At 52.7% G+C, this 21,437-nt stretch overlaps 7 protein-coding genes across 7 annotated transcripts; 4 read left to right on the top strand and 3 right to left on the bottom strand.

Moving 5' to 3' along the window:
- The first annotated feature begins 497 nt into the window (after nt 1-497).
- P153DRAFT_368156 (uncharacterized protein) lies at nt 498-847 on the top strand. Its single transcript, XM_033668444.1, has one exon. It carries the CDS (start codon nt 628-630, stop codon nt 796-798), a length of 171 nt encoding a protein of 56 aa, XP_033521930.1. The 5' UTR covers nt 498-627; the 3' UTR covers nt 799-847.
- A 727-nt stretch (nt 848-1,574) lies between these two features.
- On the bottom strand, nt 1,575-4,420 carry P153DRAFT_294879 (uncharacterized protein; the record flags this gene model as incomplete). Its single annotated transcript, XM_033663985.1, has 5 exons — nt 1,575-2,262; nt 2,313-2,857; nt 2,945-3,126; nt 3,931-4,246; nt 4,307-4,420. Coding segments are annotated over 5 exons (1,845 nt in total), but the record flags the coding sequence as incomplete, so codon positions are not given.
- Nucleotides 4,421-4,825: 405 nt separating this feature from the next.
- P153DRAFT_358418 (kinetochore protein-like protein spc24) lies at nt 4,826-5,583 on the top strand (the record flags this gene model as incomplete). The annotated part of the gene is made up of 3 exons (XM_033666792.1): nt 4,826-4,852; nt 4,944-5,332; nt 5,409-5,583. The coding sequence occupies 3 exons, from the start codon at nt 4,826-4,828 to the stop codon at nt 5,581-5,583; spliced, it is 591 nt and encodes a 196-aa protein (XP_033521932.1).
- A 286-nt stretch (nt 5,584-5,869) lies between these two features.
- On the bottom strand, nt 5,870-11,457 carry P153DRAFT_368158 (uncharacterized protein). Its single transcript, XM_033668445.1, has 4 exons — nt 11,193-11,457; nt 10,566-10,998; nt 6,650-10,505; nt 5,870-6,594 (listed from the first exon to the last, which is right to left on the bottom strand). The coding sequence occupies exons 1-4, from the start codon at nt 11,267-11,269 to the stop codon at nt 6,266-6,268; spliced, it is 4,695 nt and encodes a 1,564-aa protein (XP_033521933.1). The 5' UTR covers nt 11,270-11,457; the 3' UTR covers nt 5,870-6,265.
- A 1,056-nt stretch (nt 11,458-12,513) lies between these two features.
- On the top strand, nt 12,514-13,209 carry P153DRAFT_358420 (uncharacterized protein; the record flags this gene model as incomplete). Its single annotated transcript, XM_033666793.1, has 1 exon — nt 12,514-13,209. One exon carries the CDS (start codon nt 12,514-12,516, stop codon nt 13,207-13,209), a length of 696 nt encoding a protein of 231 aa, XP_033521934.1.
- Nucleotides 13,210-14,030: 821 nt separating this feature from the next.
- P153DRAFT_358421 (kinase-like protein) lies at nt 14,031-16,220 on the bottom strand (the record flags this gene model as incomplete). Its single annotated transcript, XM_033666794.1, has 3 exons — nt 14,031-14,101; nt 14,348-15,491; nt 15,546-16,220. 3 exons carry the CDS (start codon nt 16,218-16,220, stop codon nt 14,031-14,033), a joined length of 1,890 nt encoding a protein of 629 aa, XP_033521935.1.
- A 3,581-nt stretch (nt 16,221-19,801) lies between these two features.
- P153DRAFT_368163 (uncharacterized protein) lies at nt 19,802-21,136 on the top strand. Its single transcript, XM_033668446.1, has 5 exons — nt 19,802-20,089; nt 20,141-20,214; nt 20,281-20,467; nt 20,526-21,037; nt 21,073-21,136. Exons 1-5 carry the CDS (start codon nt 19,957-19,959, stop codon nt 21,094-21,096), a joined length of 930 nt encoding a protein of 309 aa, XP_033521936.1. The 5' UTR covers nt 19,802-19,956; the 3' UTR covers nt 21,097-21,136.
- Nucleotides 21,137-21,437: the final 301 nt, after the last annotated feature.

The following is a 21,437-nucleotide window of genomic DNA, read 5'->3' on the forward strand; positions in this document are numbered from 1 at the left end:
CAACAAGAAAAAATCTCTGTTTTGCTTCCCGCTTGCTTGACAGCTGCATCTTCTGCTGCGCGGGCGGGCCCTATGTCGCTTTATGTACGCTACGCGCCAACGAACCGCCTTGTAGCCCCCGGCTAGTCATTGCTGGCCTGTCCAGCCTCTCACGTAGCCCGTCTGAAATGTCCATGCCGCCTTGACCCTGTTTGCATGATGCGCAACTCTGGGGGAACATAGATCGTCTCAGGTAGCCAGGCAGGCAGGTGGCACGCAGAGAGCACACATGCACGCACTCGTCCCAAACCCAGCCCTCGATGGTGGTTGGTTTTGTGGCGGTCAGAGTTCCCCACGGCTCCACCTGCTTCTTACCGCCTCACCGAGTCGAGTCGAGGCGAGGCGACAACGAGAGGGGGCAGGGATAAGCTTTGGACGTGGGACGTGACATGTGACGGCCAACCGACCCCTCAATTACGCTACCATGAGCGTTACCATTGTCATTCCAATTCAATATCCTGCCTTGCCCTGTTCTTCGTCCTGGTCTTGTAGGTAGTACACTCCTCCCTCCACCCCATCCTATCTGTTCACCCGCACATAACCGTCGCACAACATCCAGCCTGCCAGCCAATCACGCCCATGCACGTAATGTCGCGTACACAGCATCGGCACTCCATCAGTTCACCGCAACGTCATCTCCATCAGTTCACCACGCCGCATTGCCCACCAAACTACATCACATCATGCAAGCCATCTCGCAGTCCACCTAGCCCCATCTCATCCCATCCCATCCCTCCAGTTCAATCCAGTCCAGTCTAGTCCAATCCAATCCAATCCAATCCCTCGTACACGATGCCATGCCATGCCATGCCATGCAATGCGCTGGCAGATCCTTGCCTTGCCTTGACATGACTTTTGCGCCCGCCGCTGGCGCTAGCTGGACGCGTGACCTGACATGTCTTGGCGAGAATGAATTCATGGTTGTCGAATCACACTAAGTGAGCGGTCAATTCGTGATTGTGAAATAGTACCGACTGGAAATGTGAATGTTACGTAATTGACTCCATGCATGGTCTGGGTATTAGTAGAGTATGTTCCATTACGACGACTATCGCAGACGCAGGAGAAGAGATGTTAGAGAACAACCACCATCCCCCATCATATCATAGCATTCCGCATAAAACTACGCATATAACCAACCCCTCCCAACGCCACAAAAATGCCGCCAAACGTATAAAAAACTCGCCCAGTCTAACCCTCATTCTCAGGAAAGGAAGTCGCGCAATACCCACGCACAACTCGAAGAATAAAAGGACACAGCACCCCCAACGCCAACCCATCAGATATCAGACCGAGCACGCATCATCACCTCAGACTGCCGTGTAGTCCTGCGCGTAGGATGTAGAATGAGGGCCCTCCCATCCGGCATACCAACGACCAAGATCTCAGGGGACTGCTGAGCATCGAGAGCAGCCGAGAGGGATCGACTGAAGCGTCTCGCCTCCCTCAATCTGTCCCTGCTTTCTCTGAGGCGTTGACGTCCTGTGGGTGAAAAAGAGGGGATATCAGCTCAATTACATAGTAACGACACAGGCTCACGACGTAGGACCAAACCAACCCCTGCGTATCCGATCCCCAACGCCCCCGCCTTCAGACGACGAGTTGGCGTTTGCTGGTGAACCGCTAGGGGTAGTGTCGGATGCGTCGAATGCGCCGGGCATCTGCCGCGACTGCGATGCTGATGCTGCCTGCCCGCTCGACGACGACGTGGAGTCGTTTGACTCGCCCTCGTGTTTCGAAATGCCCTTTCGGCAGTGCGGGCATGTATCGTGTTCTTTTAACCAGGCCGACACACATGGGTGGTGGAACCAGTGCTTGCAAGGGAGCACCGTAACCTCCTCACCAATATTGACTTCGTCCATGCAAATACTGCACTCAGCGCGGTGTTCGTCACCGAGCATATCTTCTGTGACGCGTTTACGAGTTAGGGAGTCGATTTCGTCTTGGGGGGCGGGTCCGGGGGCGTTGCTTGTGGCTGTCTGTTCCATGAGCTGGGAGACGATGCGGTCGAGGCCTTCTTGCGAGTAGACAAAGTCGCCCATCTGGCCGCCGCCGGGTATCAGGCCTACGGTGGAGAGCATTTGCAGTAGCGGGTTGCCAACCATGTGTGGATTTTGATCGAGATTGGGCTGTCCGCGTTGAGCACCCCGCAGGCCACCTTGTAGATGGTCGTTCATGCTCCCAGGTGGTGCACCAAATGCTGCGAAGAAGCCGGCCATGACGCTGTTGCGCGTTAGCATCCACGTATTGCTAATAACGTTTTTTAAACTTACTTTGAGATGTCATCCACAGGTTCCATCCGCGGTTCAGGGTTGTTCGCATCGCGAGGATACAACCGCGCGCCACCATGATATGTGAACCTCCCCGATCGGGGCAGTGATGAATCGCCTCCCTCATTCTGTGATCGTGCCTCTTCGTACGCAGAGTGACTCTGTCCATCTGTTTGACCCGACAGCCCCTCGCCCCGACCCTGCCCTTGGGCCCGCTGTTGACTTGGTGGCTGACCCGAGACCCGCGCCAGGTTGGTCAGCATCTGCATGAAGCCGCCTATCGGCCCAGGCGCCGTTCCAGTAATCATCTGCTGCGGCGAGACTGAGCGTGTGAGTGTGGCCTGGACGTTGTACCTGCCGGGTGCAGTCTGCGAGAAGCGGAAGTTGCTAATGTCTCCCTCTTCTGGGTCGTCGTTCTGCCATGGGTTGTGGCTAAGGTTTTGGGGGAGGTTCTCAAGTATGTGCAGCGGGGGCTCCTCCATGTCGGGCATTAAGTCGTTGTCGTCGCCTTGTCTCGCCGCGTCTCGGGGGTCGTGGTCATCTTCAATCTGCTGTGGGTTAGCGGGATGTGGTGCGCATTTGCCATTCGCGCTCTGTAGTCAAGATCGGATTGACAGTCTGCGACACCAACTCACGATTTCTGTAAAGTCTGAGCCGCACTCGGGACACGACAGGCCGTGCTGGTCTCGATACCATTCGTCGGCACATTCGTGGCAAAACATCATGTCGCGGTGGCCCGGCGTCGTCTGATTTGTCGACATAGTCGCGGATGTATAGTGGGGTATAGGTTGGAAGGAAAGGTGGGTAGGAGGAGGATCTGGAGTATGTCAGCAAGGAAGACATGACTAGATGTAGAAGCAAGTCTCACCAGAGAGTGTCAAGGTGGCGGCTTCGGCGCAGAGGTGAGCTGGCTACCAATTCCGGCATGCGCCGTGCTACAATGAGCGGCGAGAGTGTGGCGGCGGACTGACAGCAGCAAGTAGATGCGAGAGGTCGAGGTGCAGGTAGGAAGATTGCGTAGAATAGGAGTAGGGGGCGTGAAGGAGAGGCTATGGCGAGGCTGCGGCAAGGTTTGGTTCTTGGAGAGCTGTCAGGTCGGTCGGTGACGTTGGGCGGGAAGATCGCTACGTCGGAGACAGGGTCCAACGCGATTCGTTCCGGCTTGCTGGCAACTCAAGCAAGCTTGTGGCTTCAACCCGCTCGATTTGTTGCGTGCTGGAGAAAAGTGGGTAACGTAGAAGTAGTGCTTGGAAGAGCTGCTTTATTGGTCTTATGAAACAGACAGGCAGGCGATTGTTATGTCCTGGTGCTGACTCTGCGTTTGTTCGACCACCCATCCAGTATTCCTCGACATTCCAGGAGTTTCCATCTCGTTGCCAGCAGAGGGAAGAGACATAGTGAGAATCACTGACCAGATCAACACCGTGTTCCGTGCAAAAAGTTATCATATGTGCAACAAATGAGATGTTAATCAGACATCGTACAATCTCAACCAAAGGTATACAGCCCAGAAACGCCCGCGCATGTACCTACATCGCCACACGTAACTCTCACAAAAAGACCCCATGCTCATTCAACCCAAATCCTTCGTAACCCCCCAGCGTCGTTCAGCGCCTCCTACTCCCCTTCAACAAAAGCGTCCCCACCAACCCCGCGGCGACCGCAATTCCCCCCACGATCGCCGCGCCCACCAGCCCATCCTTCGCAACCTTCTCGTCGATGAGTCCCTTCAAGCTCCCCGCTTGCAGGTTCGCCGGCTCCAGCTCGAGCAACAACTCGTTATACCGTCTTGCCTCGGCATAGTTGCCGAGCTTGTAGTTGCCCAGCGCGAGGTAGTAGAGGCATTCGCGGCGGCGTTCGCGCGACGAGCGAAAGATGTCGGAAAGTAAGCGCACGCCTTCCTGCTGGTCTTGGCGGGAGAGGGATTTTATGAGGCCCTAAGAATGCGGTCAGACACGCGGGAGGGGAAGAAAAGGAGGGGTAAAAAGGGGACGGACCCAGGCGTAGTTGAATTTTGTCTGCAGGCCGACATATTCTCCTTCCTTCTCGTATTGCGCGCGCAGCACTTGCAGCTCGTCTTCTTTCAGCGGCGACTCCACGTCTGCGGCGTCTGTGTCGCACGTTAGCTTTTGCCCGGGTACCCCTCACTGCATATTTGCGCTCACATGGTAACGAGGGCGACATGGTCAGTTGTGCGGGTTTGTTCTGTGCAGAGAGAAATATCGTTGTAGGTGGCGAGCGGCGGGCGGCAAGATGGGTGCTAGGTATGTAGGTAGGCAGACTTCCCGAGCTGTCTCGTGAAAACGGTCGGTGACGTACACGCTGCTCGTGGCTTTGCGCTGCCCAGCCGAGAATTGTGGCGGAAGCCGCGACCGCGGTCGTTGCCATGCCTGCCCGCCGCGCACAGGCCACACAAACACATCAACACCAACAAACGCGACATCACCAGAATCCTCACACCATTCACATACAAACCCAACCCCGAAAATCCACGCGACCGCACCCCCACCACAAAAATGCTTCTCGACGAAGACCCCGCCGCCGTACGCCCCGCCCCCCCCCCCCCCCCCCCCCCCCCCCCCCCCCCCCCCCCCCCCCCAATAAAACACCTCCCCCAAACTAACCCCCCACCAGCTAATCGCGCAATGCACCTCGCACTTCAAAATCGCCAACGACACCGCCTCCCTATCCCGAATCTCCGACTCCCTCTCCACGCTCTCCACCTTCCGCTCGCAGCACCTCGGCACCCTAAAATCCTCGCTCCAATCCACGCAGCGCACCCACCAAACCCTCGCCGCAAACCACAACCACACCCTCTCGCAGCACAACCCAACGAATCACGCGGCCGAGATCCTGCGCCTCGATACGGAGAAGTTCAAGATTGCGAAGCAGGCGAGCGACTTGGATATTGAGGGGGAGAGGTTGGCGCAGGAGATGGGGCGGCTGGGGGGAGTGGCGGCGGAGTTGGAGGGGGAGGGGGTTGAGGGGGGGAGGGAGAGGGCGGAGGGCGAGGATGCTACTGTGTAAGTCTCTTCTTCTGTCTTGTCACTCCAACGAGTTGGATATTGATGATTGTGGCGGGCTAACACGTACAAATAGACTTAAACTCAGACTCTACCGCACGCTTGGTATCGATGTCGAGGCTGATCCGACGACGGGCACGTACAACAAGGCCGTTATTCGCAATGCGTCAAAGGGCGATGTGCATGTTGTCAACATCGATCCCAAGTTCTCGCGCCACTTTTATACGAATTACTTTTGGCGGACGATGTGAGCTGGCGCGTTATGGATTCCACACGCATGAGCTCGACGAGACACATGACACGGCGTTCCATATACCTTTGTTTTTTAGTAGATCGGCGAAGATACCTTTCTCTTTCTCGGGCGTTGTCGCGAATCAAAATATACTCGTTCTATGCGATACCTTCCGTGTATGCATCAATCTGTGTGTGAATATAAAACCCTCTATCGGGGTCACACTTTGGTCCACTGCACAAAATCATACAAAGCAGTGTATTTCGTTTCAACAATGGCATTCCACTCGCATTTCGCTACTACATGGCTACTACTACACAGTACGTGTCTTGCTCAATCGAATGTCTTGCCCCCCATTCACAACCACCCCCTTCTTCAATCCTTCATACCGCATACCACGCATAAGCCCCTCACAACCCCACCAAAGCAAGCGCAAGCGCAAAAGCAAAACACAAACACGTCATTCCGAGTCTCATTCCATATCGTCGTTGTACACCATGTCATCATCGTCTTCGTCATAATCATCGTCTCCGTCCGTCTGATCTACACTAGCATCGTACAAATCCCTCAGATTCTCGCGACCCACCTACCCACAAGGAACTTGACGAGCAGACACACACGTATAACAACGCGTGACATTGCACCCAAACACAGCCATCGATATGCCAATGACACTACATCCATCTCCTATCCATCCTCATCTACCGCTTACTCTTCTTCTTCGCAGCCACGACCTTGAAGTTACTCGAGTCGAGCGTATTCTGCTGCTGTTGCTGCTGCTGCTGTTGGACCTGAGTGCTCGGGTTGCCCTTCTTAGCGACTTCAGACCAGCCGCTGGCGCCGGACTTGTTCTCAGCGGGGCTGGACGTGTTGCGCTCGTCGAAGATGCCCTTATCGGCTAGTTTGCGGCGACGGAGGAATTCTTCGGCAAAGTGGCGCGAGTCGAGCGTGTTGGATGCCGAGTGTACAGATTCGGTGATGAGTTCGGCGTCGGCGGGGAAGCTGAGGAGGGAAGAGACAAAGTCTTCGGCTATTGTGAGCTGTTAGTGGGATGGACCTTTTGTCGAAATTAACGAATTACATACCGTTGATGCTTTTGTTGAGATCCGATCGGAGTTCGTTGATAGCCCATTTGCGGAACTCTTCCTCGGCATTCACCTTGCCGGGCTGTCCTCCCAGAGTTGTACTGCGAGTTACAGTAGGTTTCTTCACTACAGGTGGAACGATAGTTGTGCTGGGTGAACGAACCGCGACTGGCGTAGGGGTCGCGGTGACAGGGGCCTTCGACTTTCCACTGGCACCAACAGTAGTCCAGGCGCTACTACCGGGGATGATGGCTTGAATGGGACCAGTCTTGCTAGCCAGATCAGCGTATCGCTTACCGCCAGATGCGGCTTGAACGGCAGCACCGAGGGCACTAGCTGCGGCGGTGGCCTGAGCGACAACACGTTGTTTCCGTGCCTCTTCTTCCTTCTGAATCTGCTGGAGCGTCTTCTTCGAGTTGGCGGCTTGCTGTGCAGGGGTTTTCCCAGGAGCAGGTTTGGCCCAGACCGATGCACTAGCTGAGACCGGAGTAGCAGGGGAAGCACCGCTTGCCCAGGTCGAACTTGATGGTAGGCCAGGCTGCACGGCAGGAGAGTGAGTCTGAGCAAGTAGTTCCTTCTCGAAAGCCTCACGACGGGCAGCCGCTGCAACAGCCTCACGTTCGGCAGCCTTCTTTGCTTCTGCTTCCTGAATCTCCCGTAGAGAGGGTCCTCGGGAAGCCTCGGCAGGTTCCTTAGCCCAGGGTGCAATCGAAGCGGGCGTGTCAGCAGAAGGAGATACAGCACCTGACCGGGTCTCAGTCGTAAGCGATTCGGCAACGATTGGCTTCCTCTGCGCAGCAGGAGCGGGAAGGGGAGACTGAGAGGGGGCAGGTGGAGGAAATGGAAAAATGGCAGGCTCTACTTTGTTCCACGCCGACAGAGGTTGAGGTGTTTGTTTAGCTGAAGCTGCCTTTTGGACCTGCTCAGTAAGCGACAGGGTCTCATTGTTGGCAAGAGGGGCTTCTGATTTTGGCTCGGAGGCTTGGTCTTGCAGGTTTGCAAGCTCAGGCGAGTCGGACTCAGGGTGATGCTCCTCTGCCGGCACGGAAGGCTTTCCGATGACTCCTTCCGGTGGCGGAGCAGCCCTGGACGTCTGCTCTAGATCCGTATTGACTCTTAGATCTTGGAACTGCTGCAGACGATCGGCAGAAGCCTGTGCAGCTTGCTGCTCGTTAGGACCAAAGCGCTGCTGTACGTCGTGCTCAGCTTGCTCACGCTGCAAGCGGGCACGGTCGCTAAGCATAGCAACTATCTGCTGTGCGTGCGAGTTGGACTCTGGATGCTGTTGTCCAAAAGTCAAGGGAGTAGTTCCAAACGAGGGCTGCTGGCCAGAGCGTCCGAGAGAAAGACGGTCCATCATACCTGGAACCTCGTCCTCCCTCAGATTACCCAGCATGTCCAGACCTGGTCCAATGGGGCCCAGTCCGGGAACGGGGCCTGACCTAAACGCATTGTCCATAAGACCAGGAACAGGTGCTCCTGGCACAGGTCCTTGCGTAGGAGATGCTTGATAGCCACCAGGCGAGGTAATGCTTCCGTAGCTTGGTTGGCTGTGGAGACTATGGGCACTGGAGTGGTGTTGAAGCTGGTTTGGGATGATACCACCCATCTGATGTCTAGCGAGCGCTTGCTGCTGAGCTGCGAGGTGTTCCTTCTGACGGGCCATCAAATATTGCTCCTCTTGCTTTCTACGTTCGAGGGCGTTTTGTTGTTCGGCGGTCAAAGTGGTGCCAAAGCTCGGGAAGCTATTAGCAAAAGGAGGTTGAGCACCTGTTGTGGGAGCACCCGCGCCTGCCCATACGTTGCCTGGCGCTGCGGTAACCGGTCCGTGCGGGATGCCAATCTGGGGTACGAGGAAAGGTTCGCGTGAGTTGCCGATGCGACGAATGAGCTGAGCGAGCGGCTCATAGTCGGGCTCTTCCATCTTCTTGACCAGAAGCTCGGGGGAGAAGAAGCCAGCCTTGTACCAATCGTGCATCTCCAGACCAGAAAATGGACCCTGAGTGTTACCCGAGGGATCACGGTAAATCCACCTCATTCTATCAGGCATGACCATAGTACGTTGTTGAGCTGGCGGGGGCTGACTTGAAGCTGGGCTGCTTACACCAGGCGTCGTCGGGCGAGCAGTCCTGGTTTGGTTGAGGGCAGCCATGGAGAGCGAAGTAGTAGCCGGTCCAGACGCCTGTCCAAACGCGGAATCGCCATGGTCTTGCGCCGACGCACTGGAGAAGTCGTCGAACAAATTGCGGTTCGCACGGAAGGGGCTATCGGTGTCACGGGCAGGAATTGCGCTGCCGGGGCCATGGCCACCAAAGGCGCCTCTGCCGAAGGTGCCAGTCATGCTCTGTTGACGATCACCATGCGACGAATTTTCGTCTGAGATTCGGTGTTGCTCATTCGATCGCATCTGCTCCTGCATGGCCGTGGGGAACAAGGAACCAAGTTTGCTGGAACGACCCATCGAGCCGTGTCCGAACATGGAGCCGCCACCCAAGCCGGCTAGTGAGGGCGACTGAGCCTCGCCAACATTTCCAAAAGCACTGTCGAAGCCTCCCAGACCGCGCTCGCGCACCGGGGTACCCAACGTCTGCGGACCCAATGACCAAGCCGCGGCACCCCCTAGGCCAGGTAGACCGCCGAGTCCTGGAAGAGTGGGAAATGCTCGCGAAGGTCCGACGCTGGATGTTTGACTGCGATCGCTTGCAGCAACTTCGAATGCTGCAGGAATCCTGCCCAGTCCTCCAAGTCCACCAAAGGCATTGTGGAGGTTTGGGACAGAAGTGTCGACCTGGAAACTACCCATGCCGGGGTAATGGTTATTTTGAATGTCCGATCCCTCCGAATCATTGTCGCCGTGTCCGTCTCGGGTCTGATCTGGGCTGCGGTACGGATTAGTGTCTGTAGGGCTCATAGGCTCGTGTCCTCCTTCACCTCCGCGGTGGGGCGTATGGTGCGCAAAGTGATCCCGGCTCTGGAAGGCGTCGCGAAGGCCAGTGTTATCGGCGGTCATGCCAAATGCAGAGAAACCGTTCTCATCGCGCGCATCTGGGCGATGTGGCGTGCCGAAAGCGCCCAGGCCATGGGATCGTGGAGGACTGACATCTTCGCCATGGAGAGCTGCACTGCCCGTCTGGAAGTGGTCGTCGGGGAACGGATCTGTGTCGTTGCTCATTGGTCGGTTCGAGCGAGCTTCCATCCACGAGATACTTTGCTTGGTGGGTTCTGCTTCACTGAGCTTGCCCAGATTGCCCATCGACGGCTTCTCCCTCGCTGCCTTGTCCAGGTCCTCAGTGCTGGTCTTTCCCATCAGTCCCTTGAACCTGCTCTCGCCACGCACACTGCCAAACCCGGGCTTCTTTTCAGACTGCGGGTTGGCGAAGCTGCCAAACGCGCCCATGGGAGAGAACCCACCCGACGGAGATGCAGACCACGGCGAGGCTGCAGCGCCGGCACTGAAGGGGGCGGTCGTGGTGCGCTTCAATGTTCCGAACTGGTTGCCATTCTCACCTCCATTTTTGTCCTTGTCACGCTCCTCGCCGGTCGCACCAGTCGCGCCCGGCGCCTGCTCTTTGTAATCCGTCCGACGACGTGTCAGAGCAGGTGGCGGTGTCATTGCGCCAGACTCCTCGCGGGCGAATCGGGAAGTGGCAGGCGAGGCGGGGAAGGGGTAGGCGTCACTGGTCTCGCGGCGACGGTTGCCCGGCCGTGCGCTGGTTGGCGACGATAGGCCGTAGGGGGTGCCCGGGCCCTGTGATATGGAAGTTTTGCGTAGGGAGAGGTCTTCCTTGGGCGTGCCGTCCTTGTTCGTATTTTGGACGGGTGGTTTCAGCGGCGAGTTCACAGACGAGAGAAATACCTAAGCGAGAACGCCAACGTCAGGAACATGCACTACGCGTGCGCGGCGGGGGCAACATACCTCCCTCTCCTCGTCGTTCATATCCGACAGACTGAGGGGCAGCGTCTCGCCGTCGCGGTCCCAGCACTGATCGGCCCCGACCCCGCCCTGCGCCTCCCGTCCGTGGTCGTCCTTGCGGCCCCACGAAGCGCCAGCGGTGCCGTTAGTGATGTGAGGTTCCCACGCGCCCACGTACAGACTCGACAACCCATCGTTGACGTCATCCGCGTCGCGCTTCGTCCTGAACAGCTGCGTGACCTGGTCCCGTGAGTAGCGGCCCTCTGCCGCACTGCCATTGCGCCCCGGCTGTGCGTGCGGTGGGACGTAGACGCCTGCATGTGAGTTCGGGGGCGCGGGCGCGTCTCGCGTGGCGGAATGCGTCGTTGAGCCGGAGAGACTGGTTGCGTGTGAGGTCCGCCGAAATGTTTGCGTGGCACCGTTGGTACGTCGAGGCCTGCCGGCATGAGCATCCTCCAAATCATAGGCAGAGTCCGCCATAGTAGTAACGAGGGAGGTGGTAGCTAGCGGGGGAATTTATATTGCGTAATTCGTGGTGCTTTCAAACAATGCTGAGCGGCTTCACGGCGAGAATGTGCGCGTATACAGGTGCAGGGTGGAAATATATTTGCAGGAAAGCGGCCCACTCACCAGTCTCCGCCCGAGTCTGCACGTGCCGGGCTAGCATTACTGCCTGCAGCTGCCGATGCAAAAGAAGTAGGCGCCATCGTTGTTGTGGTTGTGGTGGGGTGAGGAAGTGGCTCGAGTAGCAGTCGAGGCCCGAAGTTTTCAGTTAATGCAGGTGCGACTGGTCGAGATGATGTCAGGCTTGCAGCTGATTGCAACTACGACGACAGCGAGGTACGGTGGTGAGACAAAGGGTAGTGGTACAGGCGAAGAGGCAGAGCGACAGTCGTGGTATATGGCGACAGGAAGAAGAAGGCTTGCCCCAAGCGAAACATTTCAAGTGGTGCCGCCGAGCGTCACGTCACGTGCGTCCTCATTTTTGCCATGACGCCCCAGCCATCTCACCACAACGCGTCCACCGTGAACGCGTAGTGAGTCAGCCTGGCTCGAAACTTTGCGCGAGGCTTTGTCAACATGCACCTACCTAATCAACAACAATCGTTCCTTCCTGCGGGAGCTCACTCGCGCCTTCCCCGCTTGTGTGACGTGGGATGAACATTGTGGCCTGCGCCTTCCATTCCATTTCTGTGCTTCACAACACCAGCAAGAGCACTCTTGTCTTGCCACTCCTTGCCCGGTCCGGTTCTTTTCGCCATCGTCGTTTCATTCTCGCGAATTTTCTAGAATATTCCTTAGCTTCCTGCCCGACCCAACCAGTCGTTTGATCCCGTTCATTTACAGCGCTTGCAAAGCATCGCCACCGTTTGCTATGGCGTCCGTCGTACTTCAAGTTTGCTACACCCCTCTCGTGCTCGCAGTGCAAGATCGCCGGCACCAATCATTCATCATCTCAGGTTGAACAAGACCGTTCAGCGTCTGAACTACTCCCGTATCGACTTGGTCTCTCTATCCCCTTGACCTTCCCTGACCATCCTTCCACTCAGATCATCTCGTCTGGTGTCTCCAGTGACGGTCTGATGCGCAGCAGCATTTGACCTTTTCTAGCCATCGACTTGCAACCTCTATAAAGCAGTCCCCAGGGTCTGTCTTTGCTGCGAACTCTCTTTTGCTCTCTGCACAACGATTCACTTATTATAAAACTTGCTCCGAACTCAACTAGCATTTATCCGTTTGCACTTTCTTGCATGCTGGCCGTGAGCACTTACCTCCCTTCGACGCTCAGCAACCACTTGTAACCTCTACCTTGTCGCTCCGTTCATGCTCCCTCTACGAAATTCTTAGTCCTTGAAATCAATCGCGTACGACCAAACTTGCATGTAACGGCGATTTTCTTCCATCACAGACACTTCTTCAGTGTCGCGCACCCAAGCTCCCAACACCACACATGTGTGCGGCGCTTGGTTTCCCTGATCGCGGCTACATGTATCGACGTGCGAAGCCCTACGAAGACCCATATGCTAGCGGAAATGAGAACCGCCGTCAGAACCGCAACAGGCTCTTTGCAGAGCTCCAGCAAAACCAACGGCACCCATACGAACGCATGTTCGGCGGCCATCGGTCACCAACAGCGCACATGGGGGGTATAGGCATGTTTATGGGCCACGGGATGGGACCTATGCTAGGAGGGTTTGGGCCTATGGGGATGGGAATGGGCAGAGGGACAGGAAGGGGATGGGGACATCACAACGCTTTCCTTGGCCGTCCACCCATGAGCCATCCCCACTATCCACATCACAACCAACCTCGCAGACTCTATCCCGGCCTCGCCACCCACAGCCGGCAGACACCTCATCGCTTTGGCGGTAGCCCACAAACACGCTTCAATCCCATGTCGCCATACAGTCCATTCGACGACGACGATGACGACGACACCGACTACAGGTTCCCCAGATACCCGATGGGCGGGTACCGACATCGCCCCAGTCCTGCAAGGTTCTTCATGCCCCGCTACTACGACTCAGATGATGACTACGAAGGAGACGAAGACTATGATGACGATTTCGATGATGACGACGATGAGTTTGATTATCCGCCTGCTACAAGGCAGTACAGACCTTATGCTTCGCGCTTCCGGTACTAGTCAGATGATGTGGTAGTTGGATGTCATCTCAGGAATCTATGTCCTTTTTCTTTCTGAAAATAGCGGGTGGCGAACTACTTTTTCATCGCACTTCACATTCGTGTTCACGTTCAGAGTAGATCATTCTCTTAATCTCGTTTGTCGCGCATCTATAAAACTGCGGTGTCCGTATCAGGTTGTAATGAAGAGTATGCATATTTCTCCTCAGTCCAAACTGTCACGTATCGCAAATTCCACGCTCATGTTGGGAATGCATGTGACTTTCACCGATGTGACTAAATCCCACTCCATTCAAGTAACCACTTTCAGGGTAGTCGGCGTCAATCCATACCACGGCGATGTCTAGTAAAACTGCATCCCCTTCCCATCCAAACATGCAGCAAAATCGACATTCTGAGTTTTTAAGCCTTTCTTTGCTGCTCCGCAGATTTTATCCATCTCGTATGCTCCCCCTGAACTGTTCGGTCCTCATACCACTTATCCACGTCCTCTTTGTTTACAACGTGTCTTCGCGTCCTCCTGGCTTGAGCTGTAGGGGGGTGTTTCTGGTGCACGTATGCCTCGAAGGGTTCTGTCATGTAGAGCAAGGATGGTGATTACAGAGCAGTTTTCGGGTATAAGAAGAGGAGAGAATATGGAGAGAATGTAAACGCGAGGGTGGAAAGGAGGAAATTTGGATCGACGAAGATGTAATTCAACGAAGGAGACGAAGAGAGAAGGTTTTAAACTTGAGAATGAAGTTCCTAACCATGATACGTAATCTTATTGTCATGTCTATCATATCCCTATATCTTGAAACTTTGCTACTCCGTTTGTCTTGCTCACTTCTTGTAGAATTTGTCGTTCTGGAAACCTCGTCCAGCAGTCTGCTGGAGTTGCAGGCCTCGGCACGCTGCTACAAATCCAATAGACTGTGTTCAAAGTAGAAACTATCTTCCCAGAGCCCTAAATTCGTAGGGAGAGTGTATGATATTTCGAGTCTAGTCAACTTGGCTACACAAATATTCAATCTTACACGCCCCAGAGCTCGTAGGCGATTGAATGATCGTCATAAGATTCCTAGCCCTTGAGAAGAGGAAAGGTAAAGTCGGCTTCTCTGGAAGATTGACTCGAGGCTCCAATTACATTCGTCATTTACCATCATGCGCAAGACCAGCTGATACCGAATTATGTATATCAGAATTTAGAGCAGGCAGCGTGACGTTGCGTCTTTCCTTTCCCGTGGCTAAATAGCCTGGCTGGTCCTTTTTGAGCAATATCTCGTCAAGAACTGCGCGAAATTGATCGGCAGTGGCACGATATCGAGTCGCCGTTTCTCCGATGACCGGCGGTGTACATAATCGATCATCAGCAGTAGAGCTTCCGCGGTTCGGCGGCAGATGAACGACAAGCAGATTTCCTTGGACAACTCTCAAGAGATCGTGAATTGCCGAGTCTTGTGAGCATTCCGGATCTGTCTCCTGAATGTGATTGATCCAGTGGAGCACGACTCGGTGAACTTCAGCATGCTTCAACCCGTCTGTGTTGGAGATCTCGAAGAACTGTCCTGTCTGATCCATATTTCCCTTCAGCTGGTTGTAGAATTCGTTCAGTGCGTCGTTACCATACAACAACCAGATGACAAACTCGAAGGTGATGCATCCCATTGACCAAACGTCGTAGAGGCGCGATCGTACTCCATGAATATCGGTCAGAGCCTCCGGAGCTTCATAACGGACTGTACCGTATCTTGTGGTGGTGGGCTGTGTTCTATCAACAGTTGCGATCATGTGTCGCTTTGCGAGCCCCATGTCGGTGATTTTGAGTCTCCCGAGGCCATCTTCCTCGTCCATGAATCTGAGAATATTTTCCGGCTTCAGGTCACCATGTCTGATGTTGTCTGCTTTCGAGGTCCCCATGCGATTTGTCTCCTTGACATTGCTGTTCTGATGTCGCATTCGAGGAATCTCTTTTTCGTTTTGCGTGGATTGCCCAGAGCGGCATTGATGGAGACAGTCGAGGGCATCCGCAAGCCCTCTCAGTTGTCGAATGGCCCAGTAGATGGTTTCTCTGCGAGGGCCTTGCGTTGCGGTACCATCCCAGTAATCTCGGAGGCTATCTCTGTCTGCCCATGGAAACATGAAGTAGCAACTGTCGCCTCTCCGTATAGCAGCTATGCACTTCGTTATGTGAGGATGGTTGAGCTTATTTATGTCCACTAATGCTCTTGCTTCACGATCCCAGGCGTCTTCAGTTTCGCCTTTATCGTTGTCTTGGGTGACCCTCATTTCTTTGATGGCAACCTCGCAGTCTCAGTCAGTTGTTCAAGTATCCAAGTATGAAGAGGGTGTATGTACATCTGTGATATCCGAATGCTTGTTATAGTCATCGTGTATGCGGACTTTGTATACAGAACTAAAAGCTCCAACCTTGGGCCTCAAGCTATAGGATGCGAAAGGAAATATGCACTCGGGAGATTCGTCGTACGCATATTGGAGCGGACTGAACACAGGCACAAGGCATGTCCACTGCTTTTTGTAAAAGTTGTAGTATTTGAGATCAGACCAGAACGAACGATCAAACGCATTTGACCTAGGGAGCAAAGGGGTAGAAGCATCACATCTTGGATTGGAAATAGGAAGGCTCGTGTCGTCAAAACCCGACTCCTGAAATAACATCATTGAGGCCAACAGGAGACGAGGCTCATGACCGCATTGGAGTGTGATTGCAAATACTTTGCTTGCGTGTTCATGGATCCAGATTGTCAGTTGGCGTCGCTCTTCATCTTCGCACTCCAGATATAATGGCTCCTTTTGAAACTCTTTGTCAATCGCAATTTGCTGCGTAAGCTTTCCAATACTGGATTCTGGCAGATAGTCTTGGGGCTGAGCGTCGAATAGACTGACGGCATACAGATCAGGGATTTGATCTGCCAAAGAATTCTGCTTAGCACTATTGATTTTAGCCTTGAGCCGCTCAAGTTTCGTTGTGCGTTGTGGCGCAAATTGTGCTGAGGTAGATTCTTGGACCATTGCGTCAGAGTGCCGATTACTCCCAAATATCAAGTGAGTAAGTAGGGGAGTCGAAGTCTGTGTAGTCGGGCTACTTCATGGATGTGATCAATTTGTTAAGATATAGTCTCCTAGAACCGCATGAGTTTTGTACTGTTAGTGTCGCTCCAGCGGAGGATGGGATGATATGTATATGTTGAGAGTTAGCGAAGCCGCTCCACTTAGTTACTAATCACACGTAGATGATTTCTGGACGCCTGATTGGCGCAAAGCAATAAGCAAATAGATGCATCTGCAATTCTTCTAAGCTCTTTCCTCCTGTAAAAAGCAGCGGTCTGTAACTGTGAGAACAGTATTGTCTGAATGTATTTCAGTCTACGTTATCATAAGGCAATATGTATCTACAGTTCAGGGAAACTGTTGTATATTATAGCAATAGCAATGCGTAAGGCCTCACGGTCCTCTCATTATGGGCTCCCTGATTCTGACACATTACTCATCGGTAGATATCTGAACGGGTCCCTAATCCATATCGACATCGTGGCGTATATGCAAAGTCATGTGCTTGTGAAGTTTGAGAAGTCCACCGGCGATACTAGCACAATGACTAGTCATTTAACTAATGTTTAGGTAAGCAAAAGGGGGAAAACAATGTATCTCTATCCAGTACTTGAACAGATTGCTACCAGCGCAGTAGAATATGAAATGAATTTTCAGTTGCTGGAGATACACTACATGTTTGTGGCTTTGCCCTCCACTCACTTTCTTTAGGATGTCTAAGTCACGCTTGGGAGCCTTGTTGCTGTTCCTGGATACCTAACTGTTTGATAGCAAAGCTGTGGTTGCAAGATACCTTGTTGCGAAAGTTATGATGTTTCTTGTTGATATGGACTATTAAGCCTTTCGCGAATCTACCATGATACTTAGTGTCTCTGCCGACTGCTTGATGAGAACAAGAAAATGGTAGGGCCTGCTAGTTGCGAAGGGGATAGTGTCTCACCTCACTATGCTTGCCTTGAGAGAAAAAGGGGGCCAGCATGATCTATTGATTCTTTTCGAAACCCTTGAATTTGTCTCCGGCCACTTGTTTCGTTTGAATCAACAAAGTAAGACTGACAGCAGAGGTTCTAGATCATCTCGGCGTCGCAACCCAACGATCGTGCTTCTCCTCATCACAGTTATTAGATGGAAGCCAAGGTCGCTCACATCCCCCCTAAGAAGCGTGAGACTTATGAGGAGATGTCGACCATGACGAGCACAACAATCTTTTCTGGAACAATCTGAGTTCCTTCGTGCTGTTGTGAAAAACCTCCAATTGACACAAACCATTAGCGTGATACCTCATCTGTTCGGATGCATGGGATGTTCGAGGGTCTGTTCGCGAGGTGTCCATACACAGACTTTTCGTTGACAATTCGGTAAACTTGTCTCCTGTGGGGGAAAGTCCAAATTCGAGATGTAGGATTCGCTTCTCCTGATTGTTATTAGTTCTTCATATCGTCTAGTTTGCAAATTCGGATGCGGGGAACTGGTTGTACTCAGGTTAAGCAAAGATTTCTCGCCAAAAATCGTTGGCGTAGCAGCTAGTTCTAAGCCAAAAGCCATATTTTGTTGCGATTGTTGCAAATGTTCAGCATTCTATATGTTGTTGAGTGAAGGTAAGAGTCTAAGAACTAAGTCGTTTGAAGTTCCCAGATGACTCGTGTAAAGCCGATTGAATTCGGAAGCCTTTTTGTAAGACGGACTGTTCACCTCAACCAAGGAATCTAGGTAGTGTTAGTATGCAACGGTTGAACGCTGCATAACGAAGGCTGGTGCTTGCAGCCCAGCGATGTTGATACTAGGTGATACTCTTTTCCGCGGAGATGATCATGACTAATTGCATAGCCTTGTTGGGACGGGCCGGAGTTGTGAGACGCATCAAGTGTAAGATCTGGACAAGTCAGGTCACACTACACCTTCAACTTCAATGAACTCGCAACTGACATCCCAGTCCCTAATATTTCAGAAGCGAATGTTTGGAAACTACGCACTAGTGATCGAGGTGACACAAAGCTATCCACGGAAGGACTGCTGAAGACAAAGCTATCGCTCGTAGTCATGCGCAAGCGCGAAGCAGTCATATTGACTGAGGACGACGTGACAAACGCAAACCAATACCATGTGTGAACTGCCGGGCTGTCGTAGCTTAAATAGGCCAACGAGACACATTGAAGGACTAGGCTGAACTGAAAACAGGATGGGTGTCAGTTACTTGGAGGCGGTTAAATCCTCAACCTGTGTATAGATTGATCAATTGTCCTTTTCTTCTTGGAGCTAAAAATAGCTTGTACGAGACGTCAGCCTCACCGGAGAGTCGTGGCGCAGGGCAACCGCAGCAACTGTCCTGCAGAGAGAAAACGTGCGGCCGAGTGCGATGGCATGAGCTGGCGGTCGATGAGGACAGACGAGAGCGACACAAGAGTGCAGCCTCCACTCCACACGGGATGACTAAGCACATGACATCATTTAAATGATCCGCTCAGCATCCCTCCTTTACTTTTGGTCTTCTGACTTTATTTAACCATCGACACAAATGTACTGCTCATGGTTGCACTACCTGTGCCGTTGCTTTTTTGGGTCTCTCGGCAGAAACTGCGCAGAAGCCAGCGGCGTAGCGACACTGCCCAGCATTGTACGGCATCGACTGCGAAATTGGCTATCCGATCCTCGACACATAGGATTCGGCTCTCTGAGATCGTCCTGCGCAGAACTAGTGATAGGTTTGGCGAACCTTGTCAACACACTACTAAGGCAGATAACGTCAACAGTTCCACCCAGCATCGACGATAACTTGAACTCAAAGTTCACCATTCAGAATCACCTATGCTAGTTTCCGATAATGTATCCCGGTATGATCTCCCAAACACCCCTAAATAAGGCAAGCAAGTTATTTGTGAGGACATCTCGAACTTTCTTCTCTTTACCAGCCCCGGCTCAATGATAAGCCAAAACAAACTCGAAAACAAACCTAGGATTGCATGTTGAGTCTGAAGAGTATCTTGGTATTGGCTGATCAGCCTGAAGGCTTGGGCGTACAAACTTGTCGTATAGAAGTATATGTGGTAAATGCGTTCTGGCTTTTTTCTCGTCTATGTCGTATCGAGGCCATGTCAGACCTATTCGAACCTCTGAGGCTGGTAATATCTGACTTTTGACTCCGTTACACATGATAGCTAAGATTACTGTAAACGGTGATCACCACCTCAAATCTGACTAAGAGTGGACGACTTATCTCAACGTCATACGAGATATACGGAGTCAAATCAGGCGATAATTTGGGTCAATGGATCCTTCACTTCACCTTCTGTCAAGCTCGAATATGGGAGACAAAACAGTCGCAGTAACGTATAATGAAAACAAGTACCACACACAGGTTCCAACTGCGCTTCAGATGTTCCAATTCAATGCGTAGACGTGTGGTGGGTTTTATGAATCTGAGGGCCAGCGTTCATCCCCGCGCTAACGTCTCATTCTCAGGATCATCGAGCCACCTGATTGGTCGACTATGCGGGATGCCAATCATAACCGTGCTGGTTTCAAATAGACTTCAAATCACGGCGGCAATAACGCCCCGACACAGCCCTGCGACTGATATCTATTTGGTTCAGGGTATTCCCGCGCCCGCATATTGTCAACGCCCCCGTAATCGCCATCTGGACAGAACGTTATTCTCAGTTCGCTCGGCCTTTCGAATTACCCCAAACCTACGAACGCGATGTTGTTCAAAAAGCGGGAGAAGGACATTGAGATGTCAGAGATAAAACAGCAAAGAACCTACGAGGACACAGAGGAGACGCAGTACCGGCCAGTCAACTGGAAGAAGTTGTTGTTCACGCCAAAATATATACGTATGGTAGCCTTCACGACCCAGATCAACGCAAACGCCTAACACAACACAGCAATTCATCTTCTTTTCATAGCGGTTGGCATAGCTACTGCTGTTCTAACGTTGCATCATGATGAGGTCGTGAAAGTAAGTGGAAGCTTCAACCCCTGCCAAGTCTGTTCGGGAAAGGCGGCTTATTGACGCTCGTTCCAGAAATTACGCCCATTTTCGGAGGACGTGCGAGACCTGCCAGCTGGGTTTCTCATACCCATTTTCATACTAATAATCATATCGTTTCCTCCTCTCTTTGGCCATGAGATTATTGCCTTCCTGTGCGGTATCGTCTACGGGCTATGGGTTGGGTTCGCTATTGTAGCAGCCGGGACTTTCATCGGCGAGAGTAAGCTTGTCCCGTATCGTTTATGTACTCGAGTCACACATACTAACTGCAAGTACAGTTGGTACCTGGTTCGCATTCAAACACCTGTTCCGTAACAAGGCTGCGAAGCTCGAACGCACGAACCTGAATTATGGCGCAATGGCTCGCATGACGCGCGATGGGGGCTTCTTCATTGTCGTCATCATCCGCCTTTCCGCCGCTCCTGCGCATTTCAGCACGGCCGTTTTCAGTACCTGCGATGTCAAATTTTGGCACTTCGCCATAGCAACACTGCTCTCGATGCCGAAGCAGATCTTCCTTGTGTATTTGGGCGTACTGATGGTAGAAAAAGAGGGCGAGGATGACAATACACAGACCATCATCTTCGGTATTATATTTTTGATCACGGTTGCATTAGGCGTGTGGATCTTCATGAAAATGAAGAAGATCAAGGTCGTTTTGCTGGAAGAACAGGAAAAGCGCAGGGTGGATAGAGAGGAGCAGCGTTTGGTAGAGGATGAGAGCAGTTCTAGCAGGCGGTTCGGTGAAGAGCCAGCTGAGTGGGATATGCAGCCAACACAGCCAGCTAGGGTTTTTTAGAGATAGGGATACAAGTAGTCTACGAGGGTTTGACATCCAATATTGAGTAGACAACAGCATAATGAGGCAATGAACCACTGGTACGCTCGATCTGTCCGTCTACTTCTTGTGCCCTAGCCTGTAAAGGGTATTACCTGCACAGGAATAGGTTTATCACCTCAATCTTTGATAGGTTAGTTTTAGACCTAGGGTTCTTGTGGGCAAGTATTACTTGCATGGGTGTGCATGTTAGGAAATGGGATCTGCAGCGCGTGCACGGAGATGTCTTGCGCAATCGTAAAGGATCGAAACGAGAATTGGCAACATGAAGGGAAAAGTTTAGTTGTTCACGTGTTTTCACGCGTATTTACGCGTATTTACGCGCAAACAGTAGTAGTAAATCTACATACTA

The sequence above is a fragment of the Dothidotthia symphoricarpi genome, assembly GCF_010015815.1.
Source record: "Dothidotthia symphoricarpi CBS 119687 unplaced genomic scaffold P153scaffold_14, whole genome shotgun sequence".
NCBI classification, from domain to species: Eukaryota; Fungi; Ascomycota; class Dothideomycetes; order Pleosporales; family Dothidotthiaceae; genus Dothidotthia; species Dothidotthia symphoricarpi.

Excerpts from the sequence above, each read along its gene's own strand:
- P153DRAFT_368156 (XM_033668444.1), top strand. The coding sequence starts at position 628 with ATGTCGCGTACACAGCATCGGCACTCCATCAGTTCACCGCAACGTCAT.
- P153DRAFT_368158 (XM_033668445.1), bottom strand. The coding sequence starts at position 11,269 with ATGGCGCCTACTTCTTTTGCATCGGCAGCTGCAGGCAGTAATGCTAGC. Across the intron at positions 10,999-11,192 it reads GCAGACTCGGGCGGAGACTG|GCCTCGACGTACCAACGGTG; the intron begins GTGAGTGGGCCG and ends TCATGCCGGCAG. Across the intron at positions 6,595-6,649 it reads TCTCAACAAAAGCATCAACG|CCGAAGACTTTGTCTCTTCC; the intron begins GTATGTAATTCG and ends AGCTCACAATAG.
- P153DRAFT_368163 (XM_033668446.1), top strand. The coding sequence starts at position 19,957 with ATGTTGTTCAAAAAGCGGGAGAAGGACATTGAGATGTCAGAGATAAAA. Across the intron at positions 20,215-20,280 it reads ATCATGATGAGGTCGTGAAA|AAATTACGCCCATTTTCGGA; the intron begins GTAAGTGGAAGC and ends CGCTCGTTCCAG. Across the intron at positions 20,468-20,525 it reads CGGGACTTTCATCGGCGAGA|TTGGTACCTGGTTCGCATTC; the intron begins GTAAGCTTGTCC and ends CTGCAAGTACAG.